A 19,033-nucleotide genomic window follows, 5' to 3' on the forward strand; every position below is an offset into this window, starting at 1 on the left:
GTGGCAGTTGACATGCTCCAACACAAGCGATGATCTGATCTCAGCTGGGACTGGTTGTGCATTGACCTTGAAACATCACTTGGTCATTAGTAATTACTTACGGGCAGTAATCAAAATAAAACACCCCACTTTTTTTTAATCACCCCCACATAAATATACAGCTGGTATATTTTCCTAGAAAACTGTTGAATGCCTGATGCTATCAGGTGTCAAAACAAAGCATGGAGCCGATAAGCTCCTTCAGCTCATCCAGCTGTGCCCAGCCCTGCAGAGCCAGTCCACCCACCCTGCAGCCACTCAGCTTGCTTTGCCCCATCTCCTCCACTCTACAGATACCCCCACCCATCCACCTGCATGGTTCTGTAATCCTGGCTCCATTTCTTGCCTTTCCAAGCCAGATTCTGCTCTGCTACTGGTGTTTATCGTCCTACAGGGCTGGGAAGCCGGCACTTCTCATGTGCTGCCAGAGGAATTAGAGCAGTATCCAGCCTTCCTGGAGGCAAGTGAACGACAAGTGTCAAAAGCCTTAACATTCTGAAAACCCTTGGAACCAACCTTTCAAGCCCTGTGCATGGCAATTAGCTTATACTAAGGAAGTCTTGATTAGCTATAAGGATGTCTATCACAGCGTTGTTAATAAAACAAGAAATTAGGAACAACCTAGAAATATTTAAAATAGGAGATTTGAGGGTAAATTATGATATTTTCCCATTCATGAAATACTATGCAGCAAATTAAAATAATGGTTTGGAAGATGATTTGATGCTATAATCTAGTAAAGATTATATTTTTTAAGTACAAAATATGGTCATAAAATTGAATATAATACAATACCACTTAAATCAATATATAGTTTTAATGCTTTCATGTAACAAAAAAAGAACAGGAAGAAAGTGTAGCAAAATGTTACCAGCAGTGTTTTCAAGGGAATCCTACATAGTGATGAAATTCAAGGCTCTAGGTTTGCTCCTGGCAACATACTTAAACATAAATGACTTTAATCTCTGTTTGCCTCAATTTCCCTCATCTGTAAAATGGCGGTAATGGTAATAACTCCTTCATGGGGTTGCTGTGGGAATTAAGTTGATATTTAGATAGATAAAAAATAAATAGGTAGATCATTAGATTGTTTGTTAAGAAAGGTGCCTGACATTGAGTAAGTGCCAAATAAAAATCATCTATTATCATCTTTGGATGATTGAATTAGATGATTTTATTACTCTTCTTTCGTTTATTTGTAATTTTGAGTTTTTACAATGATTATATTTTTTTCCTGTGATTGAAAAGTACAGATTAAAGTCACTTAAAGTCAATACTTGAAGAAGAAAATGTTGAGAACTCCTGCCAATCTGTCATGCCCTTGAGCTGGCTTTGGCACCAGAAACCTTTGAGCTGGTCAGAGTGGCTGTGAAGCTAGAGGTAAGATTGAGAACTGGATGGAGGAAGAGAGAAAGGAGACACAAGGGCCACCAGCCCCAGGCAGGCAGGAACTCCTTTTCTGACTCTCCCAGGGCTTACAATCGCCAACAGCTGGAACTCGGGAGGATTCCAGCAGGAACACATTCGTCACAGTCACAGCTGGATCAGAACAGTGTCTGTATCATTAATTCAGATTTTCATGTGTATAAAATGTAGTGCTGAGAAAGTACGGTTTCCACAAATACGCAAAAAATCAAAGGTTATTTTAAACACCTATTTGAAAATCAAAATAATCAAATCTGGAACAAATATACAATTCCATGCATTCTCCAAAGTTTCTGGCTTCTGGGTTGATGAAGAACATGACTAGCAGTGGTCCCAGGGACCCAGAGGCCATAGTGAAGCTGGGAGTTAGAGGGCCCATCCCCAGTTGTGTGAATAAGGCACTGTGCCACCAGGACCCATCATCTCCCGAGTGTCCTCATTCTGGTTCAAAGCCTACCAAATGCCTTCTCACCACGAAGTCTGGGCCTAAGCATAGTCTCCTCCACAAAGCCCTCCTGTCCCCCCTCCTCTGTGCTCTTGTTGGCCTAGGCCATTCCCCACTTAGAACATTCTTGCACTGCAGTTATGTGCTTGCTTCACTCTAAGCTCCTATGGAGAAGGGCCTGTATGCATTCACTCTGAGCACAGGCTCGGTGCATAGAAGATTCTCAAAGCAATGCCCATGGAATCACTGAATGAATGTGCTTAGGAGCAGGAAGGGCAGAGGAGCGTGAGCTGGCTTCTCAAGGCCAGGGCTCTGGCTCTGCCCCACAGTTATGCTGTGTGACCAAAAGCAGGTCACTTAACTTCCCTGGGCTTCTGTTTCCCCTTCTATAAAATAGAGGAGGAGTAAAGTCCCTTTTGGTCCTTAAATTCTCCAATGTGCTTCACTGGGGCCTCATTGAGCAGTTCTCTTCTTCCCACTCTTTCCGGAGATGATTTTCTGCAGTGCTAGGTGGGAGCAGATGAGGTGGGCGGGCAACTGCTGTGAAGTTCAGAGGAGGAGAATGCTGCAGGGCTGGCTGGCTCTCTCCGCCCTGGAGTCCTCACCCCTGCGTCTGTGGGCCTGGGAACAACTGCTGCCAAGCTGCAGCACAGCAAACAGAACTTAGAGAGCCCTGGACAATGTACAGAGCTGGGTGAGGGGAAATGTCAGGGTAGGGAGGAAGGAGCCTTGGGAAGGAAGGCGCTCCATGCAGGCTCCACTGCAATCAAGGTCCTGAGCCCACTGCCAGTTGTCTATGTGAGCCTGCCCCATTCTTGAGAGGATCCTGGCCCTGAGTGGCTCTCAAGGCCTTTCTGAGAGTCTAGAAGCTTGAATCTGTGCATCTCAGACTCAGACCAAGCCTGGATGTAGGAAAAGAAGAAAGAGAAACATCAGGAGCTCCACAGAACAACCAGCACGATGACTGTGCCACTGACTGAACTCTTACCCAGTGCCTCTGCACTGAGTCCTTTGCACTCATTTCCCCAGTTAACCTTATGAGGTGGGGATTCATGTTATTCCCATTTTACAGATGAGGAAATACAGGCACTGAATGCAGGTGTCTGCTCAGGTTTTCATAACTTGGTGGAGTGGCAGAGCGGGGTTTTCATTACAGAGAATGAGGGTCCAGAGACTGAGGCCACAGTGAGAGCTATGCAGAGGATGGGGCTTACAGAACAGATGAAATGGGGGAGAAGGAACCCCAGCAGAAGGCAGGACACCAGAAGCCAGACTTCTCTCGGCCCTGCAGAGGAGGACTAGCCCAGACCATCTGTTTCTTTTTGGTTGTGAAGGTAAACATTCAATAATCCCACAAAGACCCCAAGAACCACCACCACCACCCCCAGTCCAGCCACTGTACAGAGAAAGAAACCGGAAATGAGAAGGGAACAAAATCTACCCTTGGTCTCACTGCTATTGAGAGGCAAAGGCAGGAACAGAACTCAGGTGTATAGCCCCACGTGTTTTCTGGCCAGACAGCTATATTTTAAAATTACCAATTTAATTACTCCATGGTATCACCCAGCAGAATCTGGGAATACGTTGGGGCTTCTGGTTTATTTGGCAGAGCTCTCAGGATGGTTTTTCTTTTTTCTTTCTTTCTTTCTTTTTTTTTTTTTTGCATTAATCACCCCAGGCTGCTTTCATTTTGCATTTGCACCCCACAGTCCTCTGGCAGGTCCATAATCCACTGCAGGTCAGTGCGATTTGCACATGCCCCTAATACGTTAATCACAGTCCCTTTCTTATCCAGTCCTCTCCTCAAATGCACCTGGGCACTGTGCCCAGTGTGGTCTTGCCAAGACCGGGTGCACATCTGGAGCTGTGTGATAATCATTGTGCAGCACAGCATGGGCTGTAATGAAATTATAACCCAGTTACCTGATGAAATAGCCAGGAGTGGAAATAGCGATTGTGCTAAGAGCTAACACAATCCCGTTTCTACCCATTCCCAGGCTCTGGGAAGCTTTCAGCTCCCAGAACTGAGCACTGGCTGTCCCACTGGGCACAGCAGGAAAAAAAAAAAAAAATTCCAATTCATTTGCTCCAACCTGTGAGTCCAGATGATAATACTGTCTGCCCCTCCCACCACCTGTGTGCTCCTGGCTCACTGGCCCAAGCTGTTGCTTCTCCTCATGGGCTCTCTTTCCTCTAATCATCAACCTCTTGGTCTCTTTGAGGCAGATGACAAAACTGGCCGCAGCTATATTTATTATTAATACACCAAAGACAATCACACACATTTTAGAAGAATACTTGTCCCTAACAAAAGCTAGGGAACAAGTCCCAACTGGGAGCAGGAGTGGGGCAGGACCCGCCTCCAGACTTGGCCCTCTCTGCAGGCCCTGGTCTGAAAATTTCTGAGCTGTTGCGCTGGGTTTTGGCAGCCCAGGGAAGTTAACAGCCCCCAGGCCAGCTGCAGCACAGCTCTTGGCTTCAGAGGCCTGCCTCCTGGCCAAGTTGCCAGAGCTTTTCCAAATGGGCGTGGTGTGGACTCAGGATTAATTTAAGCCACGTGATCAATGCAATACTTTTCAAAGTGGGAGGGTTTGTGGGTTGGCACTGCACTGTGGGCAATTACTTGAACAGAAGGCAAGAGATGACATCATTTTAGCAGTGAGACGGCAAGGCAGAGTCTGCCCTAAACAAGTTTTGCTAATGCCTCCCCACCAGCTAACAGTCCCTCAGCCCAAACTCCTTCAAGACCCAACAGTGGGTCATCCTAAATCTAGCTAGAGATAAAATATCATCTTATCATGCCCACCTCATCCTCCGTACCACCCACACCTCCTCCTCAGGCTCCGGAATGTGCCCTGAGCCTTCCTGGGGTCACAGAGGGTGGGTTTCCTGCATGCTCCACCTGGGTAACTTGGAACCAGGTTTGTCAGTTGCACCTGGGTGTTGTGCCCTGTGAATGTCACACCAAAAGCGACAACAGCAAAGTGGGGGGTGTGAAATCAGTGGGTAGAAAAAGACAAGAGATGAGGATATACATAGCTAGCAGAGTATCAGAGAAAGCCAGGGCCACAAGCGCCCTCAGAGAAGTTCTCATCTACCCTCCTGGTAAGATAAGGAGACAGAGACCCAGACAAGATAAGCAGCTTGTCCAAAGTCACACAGTGACTGAAAGGTGAGACACAAATCCAGGTCTCAGTTTTAAAGACTCTGCTTGTCTTTAAAAATGGGTATGTCTGCACATGACGTCCCCATTGCATATAAACCTCTTTCCTCACAATGTCCACACAAGCCCCTTAGTCCTAGCCGACAAGATGGCAGGTGCAAGTGAAAGAACAATTACTAGGTGGGCAGGGGGAGGCCTTGGTATCACCCTCAGAGCCACCTGGAGAGACCAGGGAGACACATACTAGGTAGTTAGAGCCCAAGAGGCAAATAGTAGTCCCTGAGACAGTGTTTATCAGCCACTTGTCCCTCTCAGCACTGAGGGCTGCTGCCCACCCCATCAGCCACAGAGGCACATTCTGGCTGTGATTCTGCCAAAGCATGTGTAGGATTCAGTTGAAATATGTGGAATCACTGTGCTGGGGTATGTGGCACAGACCTGACTTGAGGATTTTGGAGGGGGTGGGGATGCCTGAGGCAGAGGGAACAGGTAGTGCTGTCTAGGGAGGCTGGGACTTCACATGCAGTGGGGTTTGAGTGTCATGGAAGGATGGGAAGTAGAGGATAAAAGGGGGCAGGGAGGGCCAGGGCTGGCTCTGACATTTTCTCTGACCCTGGCATTCCTCATAATGGAAGATGCACAGTTCTCTATCTCACTAACCTGAGACAGAAGCTCTGGCAGTAAGAAGATGACTCAGGGGGCAAATAGGGCAGGCTCCCAGGGCTCTAGGGAGAGCAGCTCTATTGGGTCCTCGTGGGGCTTGATGGGCTGGGGCCTGAATCCCAGAAATGACTGGTGGTGGTCAGGCTTCCACTCCACAGTCTCAGGGAAGGTTAGGAGAGGGGGTCCTACCCTGCTCTCAGGCCTCAGTCCCTCTTCCTGTGGGTCCTTTGAAACTTCCTGAGGTTTTATTAGTGCTGGAGAGAACAGCTTCCAGAACTGCTGTCTGCCAGATGCAGGAGCCAACACAATCTGAGCAAACGGATTGAGAAATGGGAGTCACTAGCCTTAAACCAAGAAACAGAGGAGGCAGGGGAGAGGTGTTCTATCACACTTGCCTTGACCTTTATCACATGTGCAAAGTGGGGTAGTGACAGTCCCTACTCCTAGGGATTTTTAATAAAATAAGTAATGTAAAATGCTTGCACATGAAGGCTACAGAAATATTTTGTCCAAAAGTCAAATGGTGAAGAGGTGGTAGACCTGATATTTGAACCTAGGACTCCACACTGTAAAACCTGGCACTCTGAACTGTGGTGCTCTCCAGTCTCCTTGTGGGTACCCTGTAGTATAGGAATCAGTGTCCTCCACTGGACTGTGAGCACCTTGAGGGAGGGGGCCATGTTCTTCTCCCCAGGCCCAGGATCTAAAAGCAGCTCAAAAGGCATCACTGACATCCCCTGTGAAGGATGATGCTCCCTTCGAGGTGTGGGAGACTGTGCTGAGCTTGCAGCCAGGGGATGCCATCAGCCCAGCTACTCTGTCACTCTTTCTCAGTTGTCCAGAAGGTTAGCCATTCCAGGCAGGACAGAAGAAACCCTCTAAGAAGGGAGTCATACATCTATAGCAATGGAAAAGATGCCACAAGGCATAAAGCAGGAGGGAAAATTCACTGCACTGCTGGAGCAGTTTGATAACTAAGACTGTGTTCTCAGGGATGACTGGGGAGCTAGAAAAGTGGCTTCCAGCCTCCCATAGGCTAAAGAAGGTGCCAGGACCCCTGACACCCACTCTTAGAGGGAGGCAAGCCCAGGGAGGGTGCTGTTTCCATGTATATCTGAAATGCTTATTTACATGAGATGTCTGCCTGGATCATTCCATTGAGAGCTTAGGGAAACCCAGGTCCCCAACTCCTGCTGATTCACGTGTGTCAGAAGATTCAAGAAAGTTTCTCCAGCAGCCTTGAAGTCCTGGGCAAGAGCCAAGGACTTGGGGTGGAGAAAGCACTTTCCTCCTTTTTTTCCAAGTGAACAGAAGGCTTTTGACTGCCAAGTCAATATAGTGTATTATCATTGTTAAAAACAATTAATGAATATTCAGAATGTGTTAAAGGAATTAGGATATCAAGGGTCCCTGAATAAACAAAACAGTCTGCAAAAAGAAGAACAAAGTTGGAAGTCTCACATTTCCTGATTTTAAAACTTATTACAAAACTACAGTAATCAAACCTATGTGGTAGTAGCATAAAGACAGACATACAGACCAATGTAAGAGAACAGAATGCCCAGAAGTAATTCCTCACGTATATGGTCAAATGATTTTCAACAAGTGTGTCAAGACCATCCAATAGGGAAGAAACAGCCTTTCGACAAATGTTTGCTGGGAAGACTTGATGTCCACAAGCAAAAGAATGAAGTTGGACCTTTATCTCATACCATATGCAAAATTTAACCCAAAATAAATCAAAGACTTAAACATAAGAGCTAAAAGTAAAACGCTCTTAGCAGAAAACATGAAGGAAATCTTCATGATGTTGAATTTGGCAATGATTTCTTGGACATGACAGCAAAAGCATAGGCAGCACAAGGAAAAATAGGTAAATTGGACTTCATAAAAATTAAAACTTTTGTGTGTCAGTGGGCGCTATGAACACAGTGAAAAATCAACATATAAAATGGGAAGAAAATATTTGTAAATTATATACTTAAAAAGGGTTAATATCCAAAATATATAAACCCTCCCATTCAACAAGATGAACTTAAACAATTTTATTTCCACATGGACAAAGAACTTGATTAGACATTTCTCCAAAGAAGATATACAAATGACCAATAAGCACATGACAAGATCCTCAACATCAATAATCATTAGAAACATGCAAGTGAGAACTACAGTGAGTCACCAATTCATACCCGTTAGGATGGCTACTATCAAAAGCAATACAAAACACAAAGTAATGAGCATTAGAATGTGGATAATTAGAACTCATGTGCATTGCTGGTAGAAATGTAGAATGATGCAACCACCACAAAAAACAGGATGATGGTTATTCAGAAGTTAATTATAATTACCACATGACCCAGCCATTGTACTCCTGTGTGTATATGCCCAAAAGATTTTAGAGAAGAAACTCAAATATTTGTATATCCATGTTCATAGCACCATTATTCATAATAGCCAAAAGGTAAAAACAACGTAAATGTTCATCAATAGAATAGGTGAACAAGTTGTGGTATACACATACAATGGAATATTATTTAACCTTAAAAAGGAAAGAAATTCTGACACATGCTACAACATGGATGAGCTTTGGAAATACTGTGCTGAGTGAAATAAGCCTGACACCTGAGAATAATCAACATTGTTAAAATGTCTATACTACCGAAAGCAATCTACAGATTTAATACAATCCCACTTAAAGCACCACAGTCATACTTTAAGGAGCTTGAAAAAGTAGTGCTTAATTTTATATGAAATCAGAAAAAACCTCGAATAGCCAATATGTTACTTAGAAATAAAAACAAACCAGGAGTTATGATGTTACCAGACTTTAGGCTATACTATCAATCTATAGTGATCAAAACAACATGGTACTGGTACAAAAACAGAGAGATAGATTTATGGAACAGAATAGAGAACCAAGAGATGAACCCAGCTACTTACTGTCATTTGATCTTTAATAAGCCTATCAAAAACATTTAGTGGGAGAAAGACTCTCTATTTAACAAATGGTGCTGGGTGAACTGGCTGACAACCTGAAGACTGAAACTGGACCCCCACCTTTCACCCTTAACAAAAATTAATTCTCACTGGATAAAAGATTTAAACTTAAGACATGAAACTATAAAAATACTAGAGGAAAGTTCAGGGAAAACACTTGAAGAAATTGGCCTGGGAGAATATTTTATGAGGAGTACCCCCCAGGGTAACTGGAGCAACACCAAAAATACATTACTGGGATCTGATCAAACGACAAAGCTTCTGCACAGCCAAGAGCACAGTAAGTAAAGTAAACAGATAACCTTCAGAATGGGAGAAGATTTTTGCAGGTTATACTTCCAACAACAGTCTGATAACTAGAATCCACAGAGAACTCAAACTAATCAATAAGAAAAGAACAAATAACCCCATTTCTATGTGGGCAAGATACTTGAACAGAAACTTCTCTGATGAAGACAGGCACATGGCCCACAGACACATGAAAAAATGCTCATCATCTTTAATCATCAGAGAAATGCAAATCAAAACCACTTTGAGATATCATCTAACTCCAGTAAGATTAGTCCACGTCACAAAATCCCAAAACTACAGATGTTGGTGAGGATGCGGAGAGAAGGGAACACTTCCACACTGCTGGTGGGAATGCAAGCTAATATGGCCTTTTTGGAAAGACGTTTAGAGAATACTCAAGGAACTAAAAGTAGACCTACCATTCAATCCTGCATTTCCTCTGCTAGGTATATACCCAGATAATCAAAAATTATTTTACAACAAAGATGTTCACACAAGAATGTTTATTGCAGCTCAATTCATAATAGCCAAGACATGGAAACATCCGAAGTGCCCATTGACCTATGAATGGATTAACAAACTGTGGTATATGTACACCATAGAATACTATGCACCCATAAAAAAGATGGAGACTTCATATCTTTTATGTTTACCTGGATAGAGCTGGAACATATTCTTCTTAGTAAAGTATCTCAATAATGGAAAAGAAAGTACCCAATGTACTTAACACTACTATGAAATCAATATATAATCACCTACACATTCATATGAATGGTAAAACACAAATATAGTCCAGAAAATAAGAGGGAAGAGGAGAGAGGGGGAAGGGAAGGAGGAGGCCAGAAGGAGGGAGAGCATTTGGGGGTACCTCACCAAATGTGGATAATGAAATGGTACATTTCAAAACTATTAAGAAAAGAGTATAATTGTCTTACCACAACAAATAAGTAAGCGAGCTGATGGATGTGTTAATCAGTTCCATATGAGCATTTCACATTATATATGAAAACAGTACACTGAATCCCATAAATTCATCAATGTACACAGTTACAATTTAATAAAAAAAATAAGCCAGACACAAAAGGACATATGTGGTATGGTTCTACTCATATAGACTGAGCATCTCTAATTTGAAAATCCAAAATTCAAAATGTTCCAAAATCAAAAACTTTTGAGCACCAACATGATGCACAAGTGGAAAATTCCACACCTGACTTCATGTGACACGAAATAGTTAAAATGCAGTCAACATTTTGTTTCATGCGCAAAATTGTCAAAAATATTGTATAAAATTATCTGGAGGTTATATGTATAAGGTATACATAAAATAAATGAATTTTGTGTTTAGAGTTGGATTCTATCCCCAAGATATCTCATTATGTATATGTAAATATAGTAGAACTCTGTAAGTTGACCACCCCCGGGACTGTAACAGACTGGTCAACATAAGGAACTTCCACTGAGTTTGTGTGGGGCATGTCCATCCATGAGAATTAACCAGCTGAAGGAGGTGGTCATTGTAGGGAGGTGGTGAACTATGGAGGTTGTACTCTATTTCACAATTTAAAAAAAAATTCTGAACTCCAAAACACTTCTGGTCCCAAGCATTTCAGATAAAAGATACTCATCCTGGGTGAGGCTCCTAGAGTAACCAAATTCACAGGGACAGAAAGAAGAATAGAGGCTACCAGGGGCTGGGGTGACAGGGATGAGGATTTAGTGGTTAATGGGCACCAAGTTTCAATTAGAGCAGATGAAAAAGTTCTGGAGGTGGATGTTGATGACAATTGCACAGCAATGCAAATGTACTTAATGCCATGAACTATATGTGTAAAGATGGTAACGGTGGTTTTAGGTTATGTATATTTTATCATAATAAAAACAAGAAGCAGCAGCACAGTGATGGAGTCAGGGAGGCCCCTCCCTTTGTGCTGGAGAGCCCCCACTGCAGCACAGAGTCCTGGCCTAGGAGGGACATTCCTGGGAAAGGGCCACCAAAGGAGAGGCTCAGGGACCTGGGGACATGCTCTGAGAGGACAGGAGCCTATCTGCCAGCGACTGAAAGCTGACACGTGGACACTGTTCTTTTGAGGAGGACTGGAACCGACATGCAGAAGACTGTGAGAGGCCACGTAGGGCTTAATTCCAGAAGAGCTTTATGACTCCAGTACTGCTTACAGTGGGGTGGGTGGTACTGGGAGGTGGGCAATGGTCTGCCACTCAAGAAAAGCTGGACTCAAAGGCTGGAGAAGCCTCTGGGAGCTGGGGGGGCATTACAGAAGGGATTCTCATAATAGTAGGAATCCTTGGGCTCAAGTGACCCTCGCAATCCCTTACAACTTGCTGGCTCTGACCTTTGAGGTCATGCCCTGCCCAAGGGGAAGGCACAAAGCAACTGAACTAAGACTAAACAGATCCACATTTTGGGTCCATCAGTGATTGGCATCAGTCCTTGGACAGATCACTATTTACTCATTTCTGTAATTAACAAATTTCTGTAATTCTTCTGTACCCTAGTCCTACCCAAAAGGTATTGAGAAAATGAAGAGAAGCAAGGACTCATGACAGGAGAGTCCAAATATCACTGCCAACTCTCCCTCCCCTCCTCCCTCCTGGCTCTGGTCCTCTTCCTCTTCCATCAGGTCTGGTAGTGTTTACCAGGGTGCAGTGTGCACACCACTGGTTACATGTGAGATGCTAGCCAGGGTACACAAGCATTATCTAATGTTGTGCATTTATTTTAATATGCTAGTGTATACCTAATATTTACAGCAAATGATAGCAGTTATTCTTTATGACAGTGATATCAAATTTCTTATTAAAGTTACAGCTTATAAGTTGTGAAAAGTGATTTAAAGAAGAAGAGTAAGTAATTAACAATGCAAGCGGCACATGAATCAGGCAAAAATTTCATTTGAAGGTGGGGTATGAGTGACTAGAGTTTGGGAACCCCAAGATGAATTAAGTGATCTATTTCTGGGTCCTCTTCAAGACCCAGGAATAGATCACTATGGCCAGGAGATCAGATACAGAGAAAACCAAAAGACAAAACTCTTTGGTTGGTCCTGCTGCCTGGTTTCCTTAAAGTGCCAGATGCCAAGATTTTACCAGTTGAGAATAACTAAAAAGCTGAACTTGGTTCTTCCATCTACAAAATGGCAAGGCTGGTCAGCTTCTACCTCCTTCCCTGAGAACCTGCTGTCTCTGTTTTTCCCAATCTCTACTTACTACCCAGTGGGCTCCATTAAGGAAGAGGGCAGCCCTAAAGGGGCCATTCCCCCTGAGGAGTTAGGAGTATGTTGGATGCTGCCCTAGGAAGTACATGTAGAGGAACCCAAAGAGGAAGCTGCCACCTCCTGGGAATGTCAAACACCATGCCATGCAGCAGGGTGATGCTCTAGTCCAGGGTGCCAGTCACCTCCTGCAACTCCCTCAATGCCTGTGTCTTGAAGCATGATATGATTTCCCCTCTAGAGAAAACACCTAGAAACCTGATCAAGGTTCCATTCCCTCCACCCCCACAACTATCTGCTGATCACTTCAGTCGAAGGGTTACTTAGTTAGCCTAGGAACCTACTTTCCCTGAAGAGCAGGTGTGAAAGAAGCTTCCAGCTGACTACCAGCCAGAACTTTGAGAGATGGCCCTGGAGCTGGGGAGAGGGGATCAAGGCTCCCTAGCTCTCCACGCTCCCTTGGGGGTACAAGGCTGGTGGCATATATCCACTGAAAATGTTCCTTTTTCTTCTCTCTTTCTTCTGTTACTGCCCACACCCCATTTCAAAATATTTCACCTATTGAACTGCATAGATGAAGAAATAATTATATTCCCCGTTTTTATCATCAAAGACCTCCAGTGGCAGCTAAATAACAACTTGAAAAGCCAAGAAACTTAACCATTTGTTTACTAATGCAGGCATTTGACTACATGAAGATTCCTTTTTTCATTCCTTTTTCTGGAACCCGGCCTGGAAAGACTAAGAAGCTAATGCCCTCCAGCATGTGAAGGAGCTGGGCACCCAGGCAGCCTGACTCAGACACAGAGTTAGTGGGTATCACATCTTTCAAGGGCAAGAAAACCCTGGCCTCATGAGTCTATGGAAAGTTGGAGAACCAGAGTTACATTAGTTCTTTTTCAATGGTGGCTTTTTAGAAGCTCTTCTGACAATAGAACCCTGGAATTTTGTGTGACCAAAGTAGAAGGTAAAACAAGAAGCTGAAAAGTGGCAAGCTTGGAAATTTGCTTAGGATTGACCCTGGTAAAGAGATGGGATCAAGAATTAATGATGGACAAATCTGTGAAATTCGCCCCAATTGAAAGGTCAGGCAAAGGGCCTAGGCAGCTAATTCTATCTCTTTCTCTCTCCTTCTCTCTCTCTCTCCAAATTGCCAATAAACATATGAAAAATATTTGACCTCAGCAACCAAAAGAGAACAGCAACCCCCACTTTTCCTATCTACTGGAAGATCTGCCTTTCCTACCAGGTGCTGACAGGGTGAAGGAAGTGGGTGACCTTGCACAGTTTGCAAGATTATACACAGATACATCCTTTCTAGGGCAATTTGGAAATGCCTATCAAAAGCTTTAATCGTATACATTCTATTTGACTTAGAAATTCCATGGAGGAATTTTTCTTTAAGGAAAGAATCATAAATCTGTTCAAAGAGTTATATATATTGTTTATAATAGTATTGTTAATAATAACAAAACATTTTAGACGGGGAATGCAATATAAATGTTCAACAATTTAGTGAATAAACAATTATATCTCTATGCTCCAGAACACTACATAGTCATTACAAGTATGGGTGTTGAGCAATATTTAATGGCACAGAAATAAATACAGTGTCAAACAGTGGCTATTGTACCAGCCCATTCTTTGAAATTACATATGCATAAAAGACTAGAAATGAATGCAAGAGATGTCAACAATGTTTTTTCAAGTGATAGAATTATAGGAAAATTTTTTTTATGTTTGTATGTCTCTATTTCCTAAAAAGAATGAATAATCAAATTTGGCTTTCATGATAAGGGAAAGGGTCAATAACATGTTCTAAAAAAGAATCAACGAAGTTGCATTTTATTATGGTAGAGATCACAGAGGAACACGTCAAGACGGGCTGGAAGATAGAAAATCAGAGATACAGAAATTGAGAGCTGAAGTCCATTGAGGCAGAGGATGTGTTTATTTCTACCTACCTGATCTGCAGGGGAAGGCGGAACTTGGAGACCATCTAGGTATGTGCTGGAAGGCATAATCCACCAAGTGTGTTAACTATTCTATCGTTCTATTGCATAAGCATGGGAAAGCCAGTTCTCTTCTAGCCCCAAAGTCCTTTTCCCCTCTGATGGCCCTTGACTTAATGAGAGCAGGATATTAGGTGCCTCTTGCAATGTCTCCCTTTGGGGAAAGGCTAAACTGATCAGCAATGAGAGGAGGTGAGGTCAGAACTTTGGAGGACAAATATATTGCTTGTAGAACTAAAATGACTGAATGTAAGGTCTTTACCCAGAGAAGTCACTTGAGATAAGCTGTTTCACTCCTAGTAAAATCAGAAGCTGTCAGAGGGCAGCATATGGAGCTATGGAAACTGCAAGTTCTGGTTCCTATTCACCATACCCTGGCTGTAAACACACCTTCCTTGAGCATCCAGCAACAAGCATTGAGAACACAGGATTCTCTGTGGGTCACAGCCATCCCTCCATCATGCCTCCAGGTCTTCTTGTATTTCCCACTTCCTTGAACCCTTAGAGCCCATAAGCCTGCCTGTGGGAAAGCCCCAAGGAAGGGAGTAGAGATGGCACTTCTCCTGGGCCCTAGCCAACAAGAAGGTCCTGGAGGGGTGGCAAAGGGAGGTGGAACCAACCAGAGCATGACCGAGTACTGGGTGAGTCAAGCCCAAGCAGGGATGGTTGTCAGGCAGGCCATCCCAGACACTGACCTCTCGGCATGTCCATGACATTGAAGCTGGCCATCAGGTCGCGGCACCACTGGCGGTCACCTTCTACTTTGCTCAGCCAATTGTTGCAATTGAAGTAGTAACGAAGATGAGGCCGCTTCATGTCGGTCACAATCACACGGTCCAGGTACCAGCTGGCATTCAAGCCTGTGTTATCATGCTCAATCCTAGGGCAGAAGCCAACACCCACATTGTCACTGGAAGAACTGAAATGATACCCTCTTCCCTATTGGACTACCCAAATGTTAACTGGAAAGAAAGGTCCAAACATTTTATTGTTCTTACTTTATGTCTTCCTTGCAGTGGCCAAGGCTTGCAGACCATCCTGGTCTTCCCCTTTGAGGCCTGGTCTAATCAGTACTGTCACCTTACCCTGGCATTTAGAAGCAGTGCTCCCTTTTCCAACTTTGGCCCAAGTGTGTACACACACACACATCCCACTTCTTGAAGCCCAGCAGAGTCAAGGTCAAAAAAGACAGTTCATTAAGACCATAACTAAAGGGAAGAGATGTCAAGATGGGAATATACAGAAAGCAAAAGCCATCTGACTTGTAGGACACAGCTTGTCCCCTGGGGTTCAAATTGCCCTTCCCACTGCTGCAAGACAGTTAAATGTCCCTCTTTTAGTGACTTTCAAACCCCATGTTATGTAGGCACTCTCCTCAGTCACACCACCCAGAGCCATCTAGACCAGGGTTGTCCTGCTGATGCAGCCTAAACCATTCATACAAGCCACAGACACAAATTAAAATTTTTCTAGTAGCCATATTTAAAAAGATACAAAGAAACCCGTGGAAGTCATTTTAATAATACATTTCATTTAATTCCACTTATCATTTCAACATACAATTATGTAAAAATTTATTATAAAGCTATTTTACATTCTCTTTCTTATGCTAAATCTTCAGAAATCTGGTATATATTCTATACGTACAGCACACCTCAATTTAGACCAGCCACCTTTCAAGTGTATAGTAGCCACACGTGTCTGAGAGTTATTGAACTGGGCATGATAAATCCAGATTCTTCTAAATCTGGCCTCCAAAACCTCTCCATGTCCCATGTTTCCCCTCATCTCTTCTCCTAGACCTAGTTCCTTCCCCAGAACTTGACCCCAGGACCTCACTTTACATCGATCATCTCATCCCTGTGAGGCTTTAACCTTGCAGATCTTAACATGTCAACCACAGTCAGTACAGCACAAAACCCAACTGACGGATGCCACACGTGACACACTGGGCCCTTCCCCACAAGGATGTGGGCCTCTGCCTGCCTCAGAGCCCAGCACACAGCAGGACCTCAGCTAGCAAATGCCTTTCCCCACACATCAACTCACCTTTCCCAGCCCTCCCCTGCAAGGGCACTTCCCTCCACAGAGCCAGTGCCCAGGTCCTTCATGTGCCCTTTACTGCCCTTTACAAGAGAGCTCATGCTCCTGTATTTTCATGTGCTCTTGCGGTTGAGGGCAGGGGGTCAGGACTAAATCGAAGCTGTGTTTGACCCTGTCCCAGCCCTAGTCTGGGTATAATCAGAAGACAGAAGAATATTCTGACAAATGGGCATGAATTTGAATGGGAGTGGTAAAGAGGGAGAAAGGGGGGTCATTGAAGACTTGCTTTCTGCAGTCAGGCTCGTAGAGTTCTCTCTCCTCGTACATTCACAAGAAGCCCCAAGAGAGCAAGATTAGGGGTGCTCTCTGTCCAAAAGCATCTGGCAACATGACCTGGCATCTCCATCTCTCTCTGAGTGACTACTGACTGCCAGTTATTGTCCTAAGCACTAACTCATTGAGTCCTGGGGTTCGTATAAATGAGGGCACTGTTATTACAGAGGAGGAAACTGGGGTTTGGAGAGGTGACCTGTCCAAATTCCCATACTAGTAAATAGCAAAGGGGACACTTAAATCTGGACCATTTGGATTCAGAGTCTCTGTTTCTAACCACCATGTAATAGTGGCCCTTAGAGTATATGAGCATTTCTTAGATTTGTGAAAAATTGTCTTAAATTGCCAAAAATAAAAAATGGGGAAAATTCTCTAATGGGGAAGATTAGTGACTAAGAATGGGCAGGAAAGATTTGAACCTTGGTAACCCCTCGAATAGTGCCTGGAGAGTAATCAACACCCAGAAAATCAAGCCCTAATCTACTTGCCTCCCTCATTACCCCAGCCGCAGCCAGAGGCCAGACCCTCACCTGATTTTGTAAATGAGGCCCACATTGTTGGTTCTCACCCGGAACACGTCGACATTGGCTTTCTCGAAGGCAGACTCGCTCCTGCAATGAACGCGTGCATGGTTAGTGCAAACCAGTAGCTGGCTCCCAGGCCTGGGGGGAGAGCCAAGGGCTGGCACCTGCCTTCTTCCTCCTCATCCCCCTCCTGGAAAGTTACCAGCAACCAGATTCTGAGATTCCTTTCAGACAAGGTCAGAGAGGAGCAGGGCGAGGACAGTTAGTAGCCTTCCTCTCTCACACCAGCTTCTCGTGTGATGCGTGCTGCAAGTCACCAGGGGAAGCATAGCCCACAGTACTATCTTTGTTTTACAAACAAGTGAACTGCTAGTTGGTAGCAGAGTTGGGACCAGAACCCGACTCTCCTGGTCATGCTTCCACATGTATGGTTGCTCTGGGTTGGGAGGGTGGAGGAGGAAGGAAGACGTGGCGAGCGCCTTGGGCCCCTGGCCCTGCGGACCTCCTGCCTCTCCCCCTTACTGGCCTCACTCTTGTCAGGAAGCATGGCCATGGCAGCCCCAAGTGGGTGCAGACCTTGGATGACAGTCCATTGTCTGTCATTCCAACAAGAGAGAAAACACTCAGTCCCAAAGTAGCAGCCAGGGAAGCAGAGCAGTGAGGGAAGTGCACATCTGGCATCATAAGTGGTGTGAAAAGAAGCAAGTGCACCTGAGATGCGAGGTGAGATGTCCAGGCAAGTCCAGGTTCAGGAGCATCCTAAACTCAGTCAGCTTAACAGGAGAACTGGAGCAGCCTTACCACACAGTCCTCTGGGAGTGGAAGCCTGAAGCTCATGTTGACATCTGCTCCATCCTCCATGCAGGGCCAGCACCGCCCCCATCCCTGCCATCCCAGCCCAGCTGGGTAGCAGCAGCTCTTCCAACCCCATGGTTTAGCTCACTGGGCCTGAGGACTGCAGGCCTCCCTCTGTGCTCTCAGCCAGGGCTCTCAGCACCAGCACACAGGCCACGGGAAAGGAAAATCATAGACAAAAATGTCCCGGAGGCACCTTTCTCAGGAAAAAGAGACCCCAGAGGAGCACTCTGGCTGCAGAGGGGGAAGAGGAGAGGGGGAAGAACTTTCTGGGCTTTGCTGAAATGAAGAAGATGACTCCTGTGCTTGCATGTGCCTGCGGAAGGGAGGGACTGAGGCAGGGAGGCCACAGGCCACAAGTCTCTACTCCACCATTGCATAATAAAGGTGGAGAATGTTGTCTGCTGGCTTTTGAGGAAGAACAGGACAGTAAGAAATCTCCTGCCTGTAATCCCAGCACTCTGGGAGGCCCAGGCAGGTGGGTTGCTTGAGCTCAGGAGTTCAGAGCACAGCAAGATCCTGTCTCTACTAAAAATAGAAAAACTGGCTGGGTGTCATCACGGGTTCCTATAGTCCCAGCTGCTCAGGAGGCTGATGCAGGAGGAGAGCTTGAGCCCAAGAGTTTGAAGTTGCTGTGAGCTATGACACAATGGCACGCTAGCCTAGGCAATGGAATGAGATTATGTCTCAAAAGAAAAAAAGAAAAGAAAAGAAAAAGAAGTCTTTTCTAGGAAGCACCAGTAAATCTTCCTTCCCAGGAAAATAAACTTACCAAATTCAACATTTAAAGGAAATTAAACAATCAACAGTCACAGGAGTCCGGCTGATGTGAGAATTTCACTTCCAAGGGAACATACCAGAACACCCCGTGTTTGCATTCAGAGTCACAGCAGCTGTTAATAACTTGGAAAATAATGTGGACATTGCTTCTGTGCATCAGAATCATGTGAATAGGAAACACAAAAAGGAATAAGAGGTATTTTTTGTTTCAATATATAAGACAAGGCAAC

The 19,033-nt window shown here is 44.5% G+C and overlaps 1 protein-coding gene across 1 annotated transcript in view; it reads right to left on the reverse strand.

Annotated features, from left to right (window-relative positions):
- Positions 1–2,728: 2,728 nt before the first annotated feature.
- The window catches only part of LOC128571705 (lipoxygenase homology domain-containing protein 1-like), a 28,786-nt gene continuing 12,481 nt past the window's right edge, over positions 2,729–19,033 (reverse strand). Inside the window, exons 3-5 of the mRNA XM_053571346.1 lie at positions 17,175–17,255; positions 14,964–15,148; positions 2,729–2,811 (exon numbers count right to left, since the gene is read on the reverse strand). Of these exons, the coding sequence (XP_053427321.1) occupies positions 2,801–2,811; positions 14,964–15,148; positions 17,175–17,255 (277 nt within the window). The 3' untranslated portion in view covers positions 2,729–2,800. The remainder of the gene's footprint in view (positions 2,812–14,963; positions 15,149–17,174; positions 17,256–19,033) is intronic.

The sequence above is a fragment of the Nycticebus coucang genome, chromosome 19 (genome assembly GCF_027406575.1).
Source record: "Nycticebus coucang isolate mNycCou1 chromosome 19, mNycCou1.pri, whole genome shotgun sequence".
In the NCBI taxonomy this organism is placed as follows: domain Eukaryota; kingdom Metazoa; phylum Chordata; class Mammalia; order Primates; family Lorisidae; genus Nycticebus; species Nycticebus coucang.